Source organism: Xyrauchen texanus, chromosome 42, assembly GCF_025860055.1.
Source record: "Xyrauchen texanus isolate HMW12.3.18 chromosome 42, RBS_HiC_50CHRs, whole genome shotgun sequence".
In the NCBI taxonomy this organism is placed as follows: domain Eukaryota; kingdom Metazoa; phylum Chordata; class Actinopteri; order Cypriniformes; family Catostomidae; genus Xyrauchen; species Xyrauchen texanus.
In genome coordinates this window covers 17,143,525-17,161,638 of record NC_068317.1, presented here as the reverse complement: position 1 = coordinate 17,161,638, position 18,114 = coordinate 17,143,525, and the positions used below count along the sequence as shown (strand labels likewise).

Genomic DNA, 18,114 nt, shown 5'->3' with positions numbered 1-18,114 from the left:
GCCGGGTAGAGCAGTTGAAATCGAATGTTCTTCTGGTAGAGTGATTGCTTGATGCCATTGTAAGACGCGCGTTTCCTTGAAAGGATAGCGCTGAGATATGGGTAGATTCTGACTGGATTCCCCTTGTATTTAGCCTCATGCCGCCTTGCCCATCGCAGTAATAGCTCCTTTTCTTGAAACCTGTGAAAGCACACCACAAATGGATGTGGTTTACGGCCGTCAGTTGGCTTTTGACCGGGTGATCGATGCACTCTCTCAAGTGCTGGTGGCTTGTCGAAGACCTCCGTGCCCGTCATCTCTAGCAACATCTCAGCAGTGAAAATAACGGGATCATGACCGTTTTCGCTCCCTTCTGGAACGTTCACAATCCTCAGGTTAGCCCTTCGCGATCTATTCTCCAAATCTTCAATGCGGTCAAGGAGAGATGTGTTCTGCGTTTGCAAAGTTTTTATAGTATTTTCGGCCACTGTCAGCTTTTCAAAATTCTCCCCAACTAGGGATTCTGTCGTGGCTAAACGGCTTTGAAAGCCATCCACAGTCTCTCTCAGTGCATTTACAGAGCTTTGTAAAGGACCGATAGATTCCCGAATCAAGTCGGAGATATCTTCCCTGATACTAATGCGCTGTTTAGTTAATTCAGAAATCAACTGGTCCATGGAGACAGTTTCAAAAGTTTCTGTCATGGCCTGTTTTTCGAGATTGGGGGTGGCGGCAATGGCTGCCAGCTTACCGGCAATGCTAGCAGTAGCTCTCGTGGTCGGTGGCACTGAAGGGTGCGGTTGCTTCTGCTTAGAGTTACTCATAATTCAACCAGCGGTCAACAATGAATGACGCTATATGGCGTGTAACAAGTTTAATTTGACAATGTAGGTCGGGAGCCCTTCTTCCTTCGACCTCACACCTTCATGGCTATACCGGAAGTCAAGCAAGCCTAATTTTAACTGCAGCATGACTGTTTTGTGAAATTAACGTCTCCGAACAGACATTCAAAAATCATAATCATTCATATGATCTACCAAGGTGGTCTACAATACCTGGAAAATATATATCTAATGATAATTGCGATTTAAATGTTGCATGCAATACATTTTGTTTCATTAGTGTACACGGTAATGCTGCATTCTATTCAAGTTGGATGTGGGATATTATTACTTGATATCTCCGAGCATAAATGCATTCCTTTCCCTGATATTCTGAAGATGATGTTGAAGGAAACAAAACTGCAATGCTCCCGTTAGCTTAGCAGGGGTTTGACTCTCATTAGAGATGTCTCCTAGCAACCCAGCTGATAAACAATGCTGCAGTGCTAGCGTTTGTGCTTCAGGTGTACGATTATCAAAAGAGATTATAATGTTTTATACACCTGTTTCTGCAGGCGTTTGTTAAACAAGCTTTAATATCATGTAATGTGGAAACAAAATCATTTATAGATATTAATTAATAAAGTGAATGTTTATCACTTACTTTGTATACCTCCCTGAGTGTCGACATGTTTGTGTGACATCATGCCCCTGCATCTCGGCGAATTTGGAGATGAGAATTTCTGCACGAGCCTACAAATTGTAATTCTGACTTAAAAATGCATTCCAATGCACTTTCCAAAGTAGGAAGTTGTGAAATCCGACTGTCCGAGTTGAATGGAATGCAGCACTACTTTTCAAAACTTGATCCGACACTGAATGCTCCAGCAGCCTAATTTACACTTAGAAAACTCCTGATGTTGCTGTAACAATGCAAAAAGCACTTACTAAATTACTTTTGAAGTGAAATCAGTCCTCCTTTCCTGATTAATAAATTATGCGGTCACACAGAACATCTCAGGTTTGTTAATCCATAAGGATCTCTTTCTCAATGGCGTTAGCGGCAGTAATGACAGTCGACTCGTCAGCAAGATCTCGCACACTTCGCTTTCAAATTACATCACTTAAAGTGTGATTGCATCACTCAAGGCCAGCTAGAAGGCCTCGACCGGGACATATCCAAAAGATCACACCCACCAAGAACAAATAAATTAATCAAAAAGCACCGTGGTAATACACTTGTATATTTATTTATTTTCAGACATGTTCTGTGATAACCTCATGTTTATGATGTGTCATAGTAAAATGACCTTGGTGTACCATGACAGTAACATGAAATATGAACATGATCAGTCATTCAGTACCATGGCATTACTCTGGTAAAGTGGTGTACTGTGCGAAGTTGTGATGAGAAAGGACGAGCGCGAGGCGATCGACTGTGTTCATGGAGATGCTAAAGGGTCCTTAAATAACATATAACATGCATGTTAGGGCAGCTGGTGGAGTTTCTGGTGCCCCCTTACGGTATGATGGTGCCAGTAGTGTAGTAATATCTGGAGAGTTGGGCATACTGTGAATTTATGAAGGAAAATAATTATATTAATAAATAATTATTATAATTATATTAATACAATTAATTAATTAATTAATTAATTGAAATTAAATAGGACATGCACCCAGTATATAAAATTCATATATTTACATTTATATACATTACCTAAGTAACATGTGAAAGAAATATATTATTTTTCCATAAAAAATTCAAAAAGAGCAAAAATTCAAAAAACCTTGGAAGATATCACCAAAAGTTAATTTTAACGTATCAAAAGTAAAAATTCACATGAAAGTAAATTTTATTTACTGTTTATTTAAAAGGAGGCAAACTTGGTATTATTTGAATCTCCAATCATTTAGCTACCATCTTATATAGTCTTTTAATTCTCAGATAGCCAGCAGAAGTGACCAGTCAGGTTTAAATCCCAGTTAGCCTAACGGGCATGTTATAACTCTGCATTACAAAGTGCCCCAATTACAAAAAACTATTTGCAACTCCATGCAGTCAAATATGTGCGCGTGTGTGTGTGTGTGTTTTGTCATCAATCAATGCATTATTTCGGTCAATGCTGTGGCTTTGTTGTGTATTTATTATTAAGTGTCAAAATGATTGCTATAGGCCTATAACATATGACAAAGTTAATAAATGCCTTTTATTGACATGAAAATGTCTTTATCTTCTATGCTTTTTAATTAGATCAGATAAAGTTGTTAGAGGGGAATTTTAAGATGAAATATGGTCTTGTTACAATGTGCTCCTCACCTGTTACAATATGCCCCACCTATGGGGAACGTTGTAACATTTCACTTTCTTTTTTTCCGAGGTAGATTGTGAAAAACCTATACACTATATTCATGAAAAAGACCACATATGTGTAATAGACACGGGTGAAATTCATGTGAAAAAAGAAAAATACATCGAACCCCAAGTACATTTACACAAACTTAAAGGAGCAATATGTAAAAATGTATGTAATATTCGCCATTTTGCCATTGTGTGAATGGCTTGTAATGCAACTTAAAAAATTAGCCCTTCCCGCACTTTCTAGATTGCCTATTAAAGCCTGTAGACTGATTTTCATGCGAAGGGAGTGGGTCACTTTTGCCGGGAAAATCCAAAGGATGTGACGTTTATGCACGCTCCCGAGAGCCTTGCCTCGGACAGTAATAGCATCTATTAAACAGCGACAACAAACTCCAACACTAGGTAACGTTATCTTAGAGATGGAATCCAGCAAATATCCAGCTCCCAGCACAACACCAACTCCTACACAAACTCAGAGTAAGCCCCACCCCCAAAAAAGGTATCTACAGAATCCAGTCTGGCTAAGCGGGAATGTGATCGTGGTCGAGCGAAAACTAGAGTGACCTGAACATCAGCAATTAGGGATCAAAACCGACCCTGAATTTGTGTTCTTCTTATTGGACAGGTAAGCTTACATAACTGCAAAGCATGTGAAATATTGTGCCCTAAAGATTGATCTGTGTAATATTAGCTAACTTGATCTTGCCTGCTAATGCTGACGAATTGCAAGATACCTTGCTTCATAACATTCAAATAATTTCAACAATCTTCTCATTATACTAAAAGTCAAGTTTACAGGATAAATTTAAGCAAATACGCTGGTTTCTTATCCGTAGTACAAAATATGAAAACAAAACATACAATAGTGCAACATAACAGTGCAGTGCAACAGTAAACTGTCTGGTATAGTTTGGTAGTATGTAGCTGTATGTGTGTATCAGTAAGCTGATAAGTAGTTTTAATTTAGTCTCAAAGTTTGTAGTAAAACAATCATAACTGTGTAATTTTAATTACAGTATGCTACCTCATCTGTCAGTATGATGCCGGTGGATCACATTCAGTCTCTTTGTACATTACGTCATTGTTTTGGTTGATGCTCGCTCGCTTCACTATGGAGTGTGTGCACGAGCGTGAACACAAACACGAACAACAGGTAGCTGGCTGCAGTTCACTTAATGGCCACAGGTGTCATTAATAACAAGGGTTTTTGAATCTTACATACTGCAACTTTAAGAAAACCAAAAAGTTTGTGCCTCACTCTCCCCCTTTATAATTAGTATAATATAACCCTAACACTAACAAAACCAAACTGCTTTGGCTGAACCAGACAGCTCCTTCAGCTTATGTCAATATTCTATAAAACATTAATTAAATTTATATCACTGAAAGCAATGCAACTTCTCCCATTATAATTCAATATAAATATAAAAAATTCAATATAAATAAATCTGTCTACACTAGTGGTACCCAATGTTGGAAATTTTGGGTACCACTACAAATTTTACCATCGATCCAAGATGGCGGCGCGGTAGCACGCAGCGGCCACTCCGGATCCACAATGGTGCTATTTTTGTTAAAAAAGCCCGACTTTTGCAACACATGGACATCAGAGCAACCAGTGTTCGTGTCTACCATCGCCAGACACTACTCAAATATAAGACTCATGCAAAAACCAAGCTGCATGATGACCTGCAGGAGGCGCTACGCGTACTCGGCTTGCTGCGGAGACCAGGCCTCCAGCCCTCGGCGTCGCCTGATGCCGGTGGCGGGGAGAGGACGTCGTAGCGGTGTGCGAAAGCGGAAGTCGCGGAAAGAGGGCGGGGTCCATGCTAGGCTAAAAACAAACCCTAGCCGGCCGGCTCTCCGTCTATCCTGCTCTCAAATGTTTGCTCCTGGACAATAAACTGGACTATATCCGACTCCAGCAGGCTACGTAGCGTGAGTTTAGAGACTGCTGCGTCTTTGTTTTCACGGAGACGTGGCTCAGCGACAGAGTTCGGATGTCGCCATTCAGCTAGACGGGCTCGCCTCGTTTCGTGCCGACAGAAATACAGCTCTCTCGCGGTAAGACTCGCGGTGGTGGCTTGTGTGTTTACATCAACACGGAATGGTGCAAGAACTCTATGCTAGTCTCTAGTTACTGTTCATCGCTGTTGGAGCTTGTGACTGTTAGATGCAGACCTTTTTATCTACCACGGGAATTCACCACTGTTTGCATAACCGGAGTTTACATTCCCCAAGCTAACGCTAAGGAAGTGCTCTGTGAACTGTATGGGGCTATGAGCGAACTGCAGAACGCTCACCCTGACGGACTGTTTATTGTCGCCGGAGATTTCAACCATGCAAATCTCAAGACAGTGCTCCCTAAATTCCATCAGTATGTGGACTTTGCAACGAGAGGGCTGAGCAGCTTGATCTTGTTTACACAAACATCCCAGGCGCTGCGGGCGGAGCCCCGCCCCCACCTCGGCTACTCAGACCACATCTCTGTTATGTTAATTCCAGCATACAGACCGCTCGTCAGACGCACAAAACCGCTTCAGAAGCAGGTGAAAACCTGGCCAGCAGGAGCCATCTCTGCTCTTCAGGACTGTTTTGAGTGTACTGACTGGCACATGTTCAGGGAGGCTGCAACATATGGCGATTCTACCAACTTGGAGGAATACACAGCATCAGTGACCAGCTACATCAGCAAGTGCATTGATGATGTCACTTTCTCAAGACCATCACCACACGCTCCAACCAGAAGCCGTGGATGACTGCGGAGGTGCGCACGCTGCTGAGGTCCGAGACTCCGCCTTCAGAGCAGGCGATAAGGCAGCCCTAAGAACAGCTAGGGCCAAACTGTCACGGGCAATCAGAGAGGCAAAGCGCCGCACGCCCAGAGAATCCACAGTCACTTCCAGGACAGCGGTGACACGCGGCGATGTGGCAGGGCATCCAGGCCATCACCAACTACAGGACAACATCAGTTGCCTGTGACAAAGATGCCTCCCTTCCAGATGCGCTGAGCGACTTCTATGCTCGGTTTGAAGTGCAGAACGACGTGATGGCGAGGAAGTCCACCCCTCCTCCCAACGACCAAGTGCTCTGTCTTACCACGGCAGATGTGAGGAAAACTCTACGTAGAGTCAACCCACGGAAGGCTGCTGGACCAGACAACATTCCTGGCAGAGTGCTCAGAGGATGTGCAGACCAGCTAGCAGATGTTCTTACCGACATCTTCAACATCTCTCTGAGCAGCGCCGTTGTTCCAACGTGCTTCAAGGCCACCACCATCATCCCCATGCCAAAGAAGTCTTCAGTGTCCTGCCTCAACGACTACCATCCCGTCGCACTTACACCCATCATCATGAAGTGCTTCGAGAGGCTCGTCATGAGGCAGATTAAGACCCAGCTGCCCCCTCACTAGACCCACTGCAGTTTGCGTGATCGTTCAAACCGTTCAACGGACGATGCCATCACCACAACCCTCCATCTGGCCCTCACCCACCTAGACAATAAGGACTCATACGTTCGAATGCTGTTCATAGATTTCAGCTCAGCATTCAACACAATCATTCCCCAGCACCTGATTGGAAAGCTGAACCTGCTGGGCCTGGACACCTCCCTCTGCAACTGGATCCTGGACTTCCTGACTGGGAGACCTCAGTCAGTCCGGATCGGGAACAGCATCTCCACCACCACCACACTGAGCACTGGGGCCCCCCAGGGCTGTGTGCTCAGTCCACTGCTGTTCACTCTGCTGACTCACGACTGTGCAGCAATGCACAGCTCGAATCACATCATCAAGTTCGCCGATGACACGACCGTGGTGGGTCTCATCAGCAAGAACAAGCATACAGAATCAGCATACATAGAGGAGGTGCAGCGGCTGACGAACTGGTGTAGAGACAACAACCTGTCCCTGAATGTCGACAAAACAAAAGAGATGGTTGTTGACTTTAGGAGAGCACAAGGTGAACACACTCCGCTGAACATCGACGGCTCCTCTGTGGAGATCGTCAAGAGCACCAAATTCCTTGGTGTTCACCTGACGGAGAACCTCACCTGGTCCCTCAACACCAGCTCTATCACCAAGAAAGCCCAGCAGCATCTCTACTTTCTTCGAAGGCTGAGGAAAGCACATCTCCCAACCCCCATCCTCACTACATTCTATAGAGGGACTATTGAGAGCATCCTGAGCAGCTGCATCACTGCCTGGTTTGGGACTTGCACCGTTTCGGACCGCAAAGCCCTGCAGAGGATAGTGAGGACAGCTGAGAAGATCGTTGGGGTCTCTCTTCCCTCCATCAAAGACATTTACAAAAAACACTGTATCCGCAAAGCAACCAGCATTGTGGACGACCCCACACACCCCTCACACAAACTCTTTACCTTCCTCCCGTCTGGCAAGAGGTACCGAAGCATTCGGGCCCTCACGGCCAGACTGTGTAACAGCTTCTTCCCCAAGCCATCAGACTTCTCAATACTCAGAGACTGGTTTGACACACACGTGTCCTGAGTTGCACTTTAATTACTGTCACTTTATAACTGTCTGCTACCTCAATAACTGCTATGTGCATAGAACACTATCTCATAGTATGTTATGTTTACATTTTAGAAACTGTCATCTTTTTGCACTACTGAGTACTGGTCGGCGCTGCACTGTCTATTGTCCTGTTCATTGTCAGTAATTTGTTGTACTGTCCTGTACTTTTTGCACATGTTTGCACGTGCACTTTATATAGGTATATATAGGTAGTTTATATAGGTATTTTATTTCGTTGTGTAGTCTCATGTGGTCCTATGTTGGTCCTTTGTTGTTTTTATGTAGCACCATGGTCCTGGAGGAACGTTGTCTCGTTTTGCTGTGTACTGTACTTAACTGTATATGGTTGAAATGACAATAAAAACCACTTGACTTGACTTGACTTGAAATGTTTTGTATTATTCTTTTGATGAACTTACAACACAATACATGGAGTGGACTTTTTATCTGACCTGTTACTCGTCTGAGGTAATGGCACTTCGATGTCCTGGGGCGAATTCAAAACTGCATTTTTTGCTTCCTTGAAGGGCACTTCTGCGAGAAAGGATGGCACTCGAAAGCTTGTTTAAAACGAAAGTGAGAAAATGAATCTGTTCTCAGAGGGCCCTTCCACAAGACCGTTAGTGAAGGGTACATTCATAGTGTAATGCCATGTTTCCTTCAGAGTACCCACCCAGTTCAGAGTGAGTATAGGGCATAGGAAGGATCACTTGCGATTGAAATCCACCCCTGATCTGCTGTAGCGTGCACTCTTAAAAGCACCCCAGCTTAATTTTCTTTAATATGCCTGCGATTTAAAAATACATCTCATAATAATGTTATTGTGAGATTATGATGAGATTTTAATTTTGTTTTAACTATTTTAATTTAATAATTTCAATTTCTCCCCATTTTCTGGATGACCAAAAATGCACCTTTAGATTTGTGAATGAAAGGGGCACCCTGCTGCCCCCGTTCTGTGCACGTCATCTTCTGATGTCCCCAAGTTGGACTAGTATTGATCTTCAATCAGAGAAAAATGAAGACCAAGCTATTGTGTACACAGACCACTAAACATTGCCATGGAAGACTAAGTCTGACAGGATAAAAAACACTTCCACCTACCTTTGCAATGGTTCTCATCCCAGGGGTAGACACAGTTCTGGACTCCATTGCACACCAGCGTATTATTGATACACATGTTACTGTGGCAAAAGAAAGTATCTGCCTCGCATGGAGCTGAGGGAGAAAAATGGATTATGCAAATGTCAGATTACACTTAATTTATTCTTGTTAATAAGATGCTTTCTATAATGTCTTACCTGTTAACACAATTAATCACAAAAATCACATTGCATGTCTGTCTGTCGGTGTGCATCAATACAGTTCAAATTTAGAAACTCATTACTCAAACACACCAAATCAAGTTCTGTTGCCTTCTGCTGGGCATGAATTTTAATCCAGCTCTTCAAATATGCATGGAAACATGTCCATGTCTGTAGAAGTTCTATCACTATTAATATCTATCGACTTCTGCCCAGGAATTCAAGAGAGTCCTATATATTAATGTAGGCTACAGACTCTAACATTCAATCAAACCCATTAATTCAAATTTACAACTGAATTTTAAATAATTTGATTTGAGTTTATGCTAATTGATCAGATGTCATTAGGATAATGAATGCAGATGCAAACAGCAAGTTGTTTAATATTTCCAAAACTGCTAATATCATTCAAAGATAAAAGAAGATTTATCTAATATTTTTTGTCATAGATTAATATGCGTGTGTATGTGTGTATATATATATATATATATATATATATATATATATATATATATATATATATATATATATATATATATATATACACACTGGTGTCCAAAAGTTTGAAATAATGTACAGATTTTGCTCTTATGACAAGAAATTGGTACATTTATTCACCAAAGTGGAATTTAACTTATCACAGGAAAAATTATCAGTACAATTTGACAATCTTTAAACTACTTAAAGAGTTCTCATCAAAAGTTCCTCCACATGCAGCAATGACAGCTTTGCAGATCCTTGGCATTCTAGCTGTCAGTTTGTCCAGATACTCAGGTGACATTTCAACCCACACTTCCTGTAGCACTTGCCATAGATGTGGCTGTCTTGTCAGGCACTCCTCAAGCACCTTACAGTCTAGCTGATCCCACAAAAAGGCAATGGGGTTAAGATCCATAACAATCTTTTCCAATTACCTGTTGTCCAATGTCTGTGTTTCTTTGCCCACTATAACCTTTTCTTTTTGTTTTTCTGTTTCAAAAGTGGCTTTTTCTTTGCAATTCTTCCCATAAGGCCTGCACCCCTGAGTCTTCTCTATACTGTTGTACATGAAACGGGTGTTGAGTGGGTAGAATTCAATGAAGCTGTCAGCTGAGGACATGTGAGGTGTCTATTTATCAAACTAGAGACTCTGATGTACTTTTCCTCTTGTTTATTTGTACATCTGGGCCTTCCACATCTCTTTCTGTCCTTGTTAGAGCCAGCTGTCCTTTGTCTTTGAAGACTGTAGTGTACACCTTTGTATGAAAACTTCAGTTTTGTTTTTGGCAATTTTAAGAGTTGTATAGCCTTCGTTCCTCAAAACAATGATTGGCTGATGAGTTTCTAGAGAAAGCTGTTTCTTTTTTGGAATTTTTGACCTAATATTGACCTTAAGACATGCCAGTCTATTGCATACTGTGCCAACTCAAAAACAAACACAAAGACAAAGTTAAGCTTCATTTAACAAACCAAATAGAATGGAAAGTGATTTTTAAGTACCAAATTAGCAACTTAGCATGATTACTCAAGGATAAGGTGTTGGAGTGATGGCTGCTGGAAATGTGGCATGTCTAGATTTGATCAAAAATGACTTTTTTCAAATAGTGATGGTGCTGTTTTTTTACCTCAGTAATAATCTGACTATACTGTGTGATCAGTTGAATGCCACTTTGCTGAATTAAAGAACCAATGTCCATACAAACAGCAAAATCTGTACATTATTCCAAACTTTGGGCTACCATATATACACTCACCTAAAGGATTATTAGGAACACCTGTTCAATTTCTCATTAACGCAATTATCTAATCAACCAATCACATGGCAGTTGCTTCAATGCATTTAGGGGTGTGGTCCTGGTCAAGACAATCTCCTGAACTCCAAACTGAATGTCAGAATGGGAAAGAAAGATGATTTTGAGCGTGGCATGGTTGTTGTGCCAGACGGGCCGGTCTGAGTATTTCACAATCTGCTCAGTTACTGGGATTTTCATGCACAACCATCTCTAGGGTTTACAAAGAATGGTGTGAAAAGGGAAAAACATCCAGTATGCGGCAGTCCTGTGGGCGAAAATGCCTTGTTGATGCTAGAGGTCAGAGGAGAATGGGCCGACTGATTCAAGCTGATAGAAGAGCAACTTTGCCTGAAATAACCACTCGTTACAACCGAGGTATGCAGCAAAGCATGTGTGAAGCCACAACACGCACAACCTTGAGGCGGATGGGCTACAACAGCAGAAGACCCCACCGGGTACCACTCATCTCCACTACAAATAGGAAAAAGAGGCTACAATTTGCAAGAGCTCACCAAAATTGGACAGTTGAAGACTGGAAAAATGTTGCCTTGTCTGATGAGTCTCGATTTCTGTTGAGACATTGAGATGGTAGAGTCAGAATTTGGCGTAAACAGAATGAGAACATGGATCCACCATGCCTTGTTACCACTGTGCAGGCTGGTGGTGGTGGTGGTGTAATGGTGTGGGGGATGTTTTCTTGGCACACTTTAGGCCCCTTAGTGCCAATCGGGCATCGTTTAAATGCCACGGCCTACCTGAGCATTGTTTCTGACCATGTCCATCCCTTTATGGCCACTATGTACCCATCCTCTGATGGCTACTTCCAGCAGGATAATGCACCATGTCACAAAGCTCGAATCATTTCAAATTGGTTTCTTGAACATGACAATGAGTTCACTGTACTAAAATGGCCCCCACAGTCACCAGATCTCAACCCAATAGAGCATCTTTGGGATGTGATGGAACGGGAGCTTCATGCCCTGGATGTGCATCCCACAAATCTCCATCAACTGCAAGATGCTATCCTATCAATATGGGCCAACATTTCTAAAGAATGCTTTCAGCACCTTGTTGAATCAATGCCACATAGAATTAAGGCAGTTCTGAAGGCGAAAGGGGGTCAAACACAGTATTAGTATGGTGTTCCTAATAATCCTTTAGGTGAGTGTAAATATACAATGGAGGGCATTTAAATCTACATTTGCAGCTGAAAATAAATTAATGTCTCATAGTTGAAATCATAAAAAGTATATTAAATATTATGTACATGAAGAGAACTAGTTATACAGAAGTCTCAATTGAACGTAAGTTGACTTTTTGAAGGGATGTAGCTTCCATCTCAATCACCACATGATTGAGGGGGGCTTGGCCGCGGGCGGCACGCCGTCCCCAAGAACGAGTGCTTAGGGGCAGGTGGAGGGTTCCACTCTAGCCTGAAACCTTACATGCCTACCCATTTGTGAGTAATTCCCATCCCACATACTTCACTTGACATACTTATAGTCTAAGCAAATTCCTGTTGCTCATATTGTGGTCTGCAGAGGACATACATCACCATGTTCACAAAAAACCAAAAACAAACTGAGAACGTTTTAAAAATAATACATATACAAGGTTGAAATGATGTACCTTGTTGATTTATTAATGACTGTATACCCAATCTGTTGCTAGGTGAGTAATAACACCTTAAATTAGGATGACTCATCATTCCCAAAGTACTGTCCTCAGGACTCTGGTCTTTGAGTTTGGACACATTTCCTTTTCTAACCACAAGGTAGTGCTGCAGACCTGATGGATTTACTAAATTATATTGGATGTTATTTAAAGATGGGTCTGCTATAACCTCCAGAGAAATTAATTTCCAGTGATCTTATCACAAAAGTGGCCTTTCACTAACACTCAGTAACAACCCCAGTGCATAAATTAAGCAATAACACAGATGTGGATAGTTCATCAGTTAACCTCTGATGCATGGTGTCTAACCATATCTACCATAATGTTTTGATCTTTAAAAGTCATTCGGAATGTGATGTTACATGCAAACCACCATCTTTGACCCTTTTACTGACATACATACAGTATGTGTAAATTGAATAAGGCAGACAAAAGAACCTCTGGAATATTCAACACCATCTCCTATTGAATATATATATATATATATATATATATATATATATATATATATATATATACTATATATATATATACAGTATCTCACCAAAGTGAGTACACCCCCCTCACATTTTTGTAAATATTTGATTATATCTTTTCATGTGACAACACTGAAGAAATGACACTTTGCAAAAATGTAAAGTAGTGAGTGTACAGCTTGTATAACAGTGTAAATTTGCTGTCCCCTCAAAATAACTCAACACACAGCCATTAATGTCTAAACCGGTTGCAACAAAAGTGGGTACACCCCTAAGTAAAAATTTCCAAATTGGGACCAATTAGCCATTTTCCCTCCCCAGTGTCACGTGACTCGTTAGTGTTACAAGGTCTCGGGTGTGAATGGGGAGCAGGAGTGTTAAATTTGGTGTCATCACTCTCACACTCCCTCATACTGGTCACTGGAAGTTCAACATGGCCCCTCATGGCAAAAAACTCTCTGAGGATCTGAAAAAGAATTGTTGCTCTACATAAAGATGGCCTAGGCTATAAGAAGATTGCCTATAAGAAAATGTGAGCCGTGTACTCACTTTTGTGAGATACTGTAAAATTAATACATATATATATTAAAGTAAACAGGGTAACACTACAAAAAGGGTCTATTTGTATACATTAGTTCATGTATTATGTACATGTGTTAACAAAGGGAATACATTTTTAAAGCATTTATTTTCTTGGTTAATGTTAATTTATAAATAATGTATTGTTCGTGGTGATTGTTAGTTCATAATGTATTAACTAGTGATAACTATTTAATTAACATTTACCAAGTTTAATAAATGGTGTACAGGTATTGCACATTGTTAGTTCATGTTAACTAATGTGTTAACAAATGTTATCAAAAACAACCTTATCGTAGAGTTGCAGTAAAAAAAATACATTAACAAGATACCCAACTTTATATTTCTTCTAAACCTGACGACATTTCACAATTATCCAAATTATCAGAGTATAAATGATATCAACGAGCGGATGCTAGAAATGTCCTTATAATGAATTCCGATAAAACACATACTAATTATTGAAAAAAACCCACAAACAACAATACACTAAAATATAATTTGACTCTTGATGGATATACACTGTAATGTCAACTTCTACAGCAAAACAATTTGGTGTTATGTTTGAAAGCAATCTAAACTTTGAAAAACTAAATTACAATATTTGTAGAACTGCATTCTTCCACCTCAGAAATATTCCTAAGTTACGACACATGCTCTCTGTTTTATATCGAAAAACTGTTTCATGTGTTCATGACCACAAGACTAGATTAATGCATTACTAGGTAGATGTCCTGCAGGTTTAATAAATAAACTTAAGTTGGTTCAAATGCAGCAGCTAAAGTGCTAACTAGAACCAAGAAATATGATCATATCAGCCCCATTTTATCAGCGTTAACACAAGTTGCGTATTCATTTGAAAATTCTGTTACTTACAAAGCTTTGAATGGTCTAGCTCCAAAGTACTTAAGTGACCTTCTATCTCACTATAATCCATCACGCTCACTATGATCGCAAAACAACCTTCCTAGCCTGTTAACAATACAGAGAATATCAAAATCCACAAAAGGAGGGAGAAAATGTTCATAATTGGCTCCTAAACAGTCTTCCTAGCAGTTTTCAGAACTCAGACACACTCTCTCAGTTTAAGTCAAGACTAAAGACTCATCTATTCAGCCAGGCATACATCTAATTTATCCCTCAATTCATAGTTATGCTGCTTTAGTTAGGTGTGTCGGAACCAAAAATACTTCTCTAATGCTTCAAAGTGAATGGCATCTACGCTAATTTTATTATATTTCTTTCCATGTCTAAACATTGGAATTAAATATAATTTTAAACACTAATTGTTCTTAACATAAATAACTAATATTGGCATTATATTGATTAATTTCTGTTATAGAACAATTTCATGTTCAGCTGCTTTGAAACAATGCCTGTGTTACAGGTCACAGGCATAGGACCCGAGGGACAGATTAAATTTTGCCAGAGAAATCAGGAGAAAAGAAGACAAGACACAAATGAATAGCTTTCCTTAGGCATGGCTTGTCAGCATCTTTATTAGGCTTATATAATTAATTAAAAAAATTTCTCTTAATGTGAAAAATATGTCTTCTTAAATAATAAATTTGTGCTAGCCGCTGTCTTTTCTCTCTAAGTTTTTCTCTCCACAGAGTATTATATTTGGCTTGGGCCTTTTAATGCTCATAAAATACGCCACGGAAGGCGTTATTTTCCTTTCCTATTCTTTCAGGGGGAAAAGACCCCATGGTGACCCACCTGCCGGAAGATACATCACAGGATTTTACCGTGGTAACCTACACCTGTGGTGTACTTACCCCAGAACAGATCATGTTAGCAAATATACTGGGTCCAACTACAAATTTCTCTGCTGAATTCGTGAGCCGGAGGGCTAGGAGGAAGGACATCCAGGGTTCAGGGTTTGTGAACTCGCATGGGAGAGAAGAGCGCACTGCTTCACCTCCTGGAGGGGAAAGGCACTATACACCTGGCCAGCTGCCCCACATTGTAAAATCTTGTGAAGGTATTGGGGGATGCCCAGCTCACTGCTTTTCAGATGTTTGCTAGAGAGGTTCCACTGGCCAGTGCCGATGAGGATGCCACACTCCTTGTAGTGTGTGCTCAAACCCGCCAAGGGACAGGCACGATCCAGTGGGCAAGCCTCTGTTTGGAGACAGCGTTCCCTTTCAGCTGTCCACCAAAGCAGACAAAGAGCTGCTCAGAGCGTCTAAAGCTATAGGTGTGTGATCCAAGTAGTTGCGCAAAGCACGCACCGGTTACAGCAATGATAAAGCAGGGTTTGCCTCCTCCGGGGGCATGGCTTGCAGGCTCACCACATCCTCGCTAAAATGGGTCTTGGGAACCTTGGGCACATAGCTCGGTCAAGGTCTCAGGAACACGTGAGAGTCTACAGGACCGAACTCCAGGCACGTTTCGCTGACAGAGAACGCTTGCAGATCCCCGACCCTCTTGATGGAAGTGAGCGCGGTCAGGAGGGTGGTCTTGAATGAGACAGCCTTTAATTTGACTGAATCTAGGGGCTCGAACAGGGCTCTCCGAAGGTCCCGCAGGACAATGGAGATGTCCCATGAAGGAAAGAGGCGTGACCAAGTAGGGTTCAGCCTCCTGGCTTCTTTCAGGAACCTGATGATCAGGTCATGCTTACCAAGGGACTTACCTTCAACTGCATCATGTTGCACTGCTATAGCAGCTACGTACACCTTTAGGGTGGAGGGGGACAGCCACCCCTCCAACTTCATTTGCTGGAAGGAAAGCACTGACCCTACTGCGCACCTCTTGGGGTCTTCGCTACAGAAAGAACACCACTTAGCAAACACACACCACTTCAGGGAATACAGCTGCCATCTAGAAGGAGCCCTGGCCTGAGAGATCGTGTTAACCATTATGGGCGGTAGACCGCTTAGGTCTTCCATGTCCCCTCCAGGGACCAGATGTGGAGGTTCCAGAGGGCTGGGCATGGGTGCCAGATGGTGCCCTGTCCCTGAGAAAGAAGGTGCTTCCTCAGTGAAATTTCCCAGGGAGGTGCTGTTGTGAGGAGTGTGAGGTTCGAGAACCAAGTCTGGGTGGGCCAATACGGCGCCACAAGGGTTTCTTGTTCCTCATCCTCCCTGACCCTGACATGGTCTGTGCAAGTAGGCTCACTGGGGGGAACACGTTTTTGCGCAGCCCCCGGGGCCAGCTGTGTGCAAGAGAGTCTGTGCTGAGGGGGGCTCCTGTCAGTTCATACCAGAGTGGGCAGTGAACGGGAGACTGTGCAATGCCTGGTTCAGAACTCGGAGGTCCAGGATTAGCCGCAACCCATCGGCCTTCTTTGGAATTATGCAGTAAGGGCTTTAAAACCCTTGCCTCACCTCGGCTAGAGGGACTGGCTCCATCGCGCCCTTCTGCAGAAGTACAGCGATCACCGCGAGAAGAACAGCGATGTTCTCGCCCTTCAATGAAGTGAAGTGAATGTCGATGGAACTGGGGTGATTGCATGGCGAATTGTCGCCAGCGTAAAGGGTTGGGCAAGGGGCACTAATGTAAGGATAACATCCGACATACCTGGGGGTGTGGTCTCGCAGCAGGGGGGAGCAGGGAATGCCGTGTCGCGATGCTCCGACCTGATGCGGCCACGCTGAGGGAGCCCTCAAAGCACTTACCTTGCTCTGCATGTCCAGCATAAGGTGGGCTGGCGACTGAGGAGGGCGGCCTCTTTGGCCGTGAATCGAGGGCAGTGAAAGCGAACGAGCTGAAGAATTGGGTTCGGGCAGTGAAAGGTGCCAGCTTGTTATGCACCTCTGGGAAGAAGGGGATTTAAGGGGGGCTTGGCCGCGGGCGGCACGCCGTCCCCAAGAACGAGTGCTTAGGGGCAGGTGAGGGTTCCACTCTAGCCTGAAACTCATGGCAGTATGGGCAAGCATGGCAGCCAGCTCTGTGTCGGCCTCAGACTGAGCTGGCACACCCAAAGGCACCAGCCTGGTTGAGTCCTCGGCATCTGACATCACCAAGGCACTCTCCAATGCAGCGATTGTCATCTCATTAGACTGGAACTGAGGCGAGCGGCCCGTCTCATCCCAGAACTGGACGGGAGCAAACGTGCATGTCAGGGAATGAGCGGTCCGTGAGGGATTAACCGGGGGAACCGTACACATTGAATAGCCTTCGAATAGCCTTCAGTGTCAACCGGGGCAGCCTCATACCAGTCGGTAGAAGGACCAGCGGAGGGGGGCAGCTGAAGTGGCTTTCCCCCGGAAGAAGTAAAGCCGCGACCGCAATGTTGCCATGGTCATATTCTTGCAGTGAGAACATGAACCATCCACGAATGCTTCCTAAACGTGATTCAGACCCAGACACGTGAGGCAGCGATCATGGCCGTCAGAGGCAGAGGGGTAACGACCACAACCAGGAACTGCACAGAGACGGAAGGGCATCTTTAAAAAGACAGATCAATGTGCTTGCTCAAATAGAGGAAACATTACTCTTTTAGAGAAATAAACTCTTTTAGTGCTGTCGAAGTGCCCAAGGGTGTACTCTGCATTGAGCATGCAGATGGAGAGAAAGCCTCTGGAATGCAACGTATATATCCAACAGCAAACAGTTCTATAGAGGTGAATGGAACAGCAATGGAATTCAGCTTGCTGATACACAACCGCTCA

The 18,114-nt window shown here is 42.8% G+C and overlaps 1 protein-coding gene across 3 annotated transcripts in view; it reads right to left on the bottom strand.

Moving 5' to 3' along the window:
* The window catches only part of LOC127634996 (neuropilin and tolloid-like protein 1), a 169,918-nt gene that overhangs the window by 14,807 nt on the left and 136,997 nt on the right, over positions 1 to 18,114 (bottom strand). For all 3 annotated transcript variants that reach the window (XM_052114802.1, XM_052114801.1, XM_052114803.1), the window contains exon 8: positions 8,795 to 8,908. In XM_052114802.1, the coding sequence (XP_051970762.1) occupies positions 8,795 to 8,908 (114 nt within the window). The remainder of the gene's footprint in view (positions 1 to 8,794; positions 8,909 to 18,114) is intronic.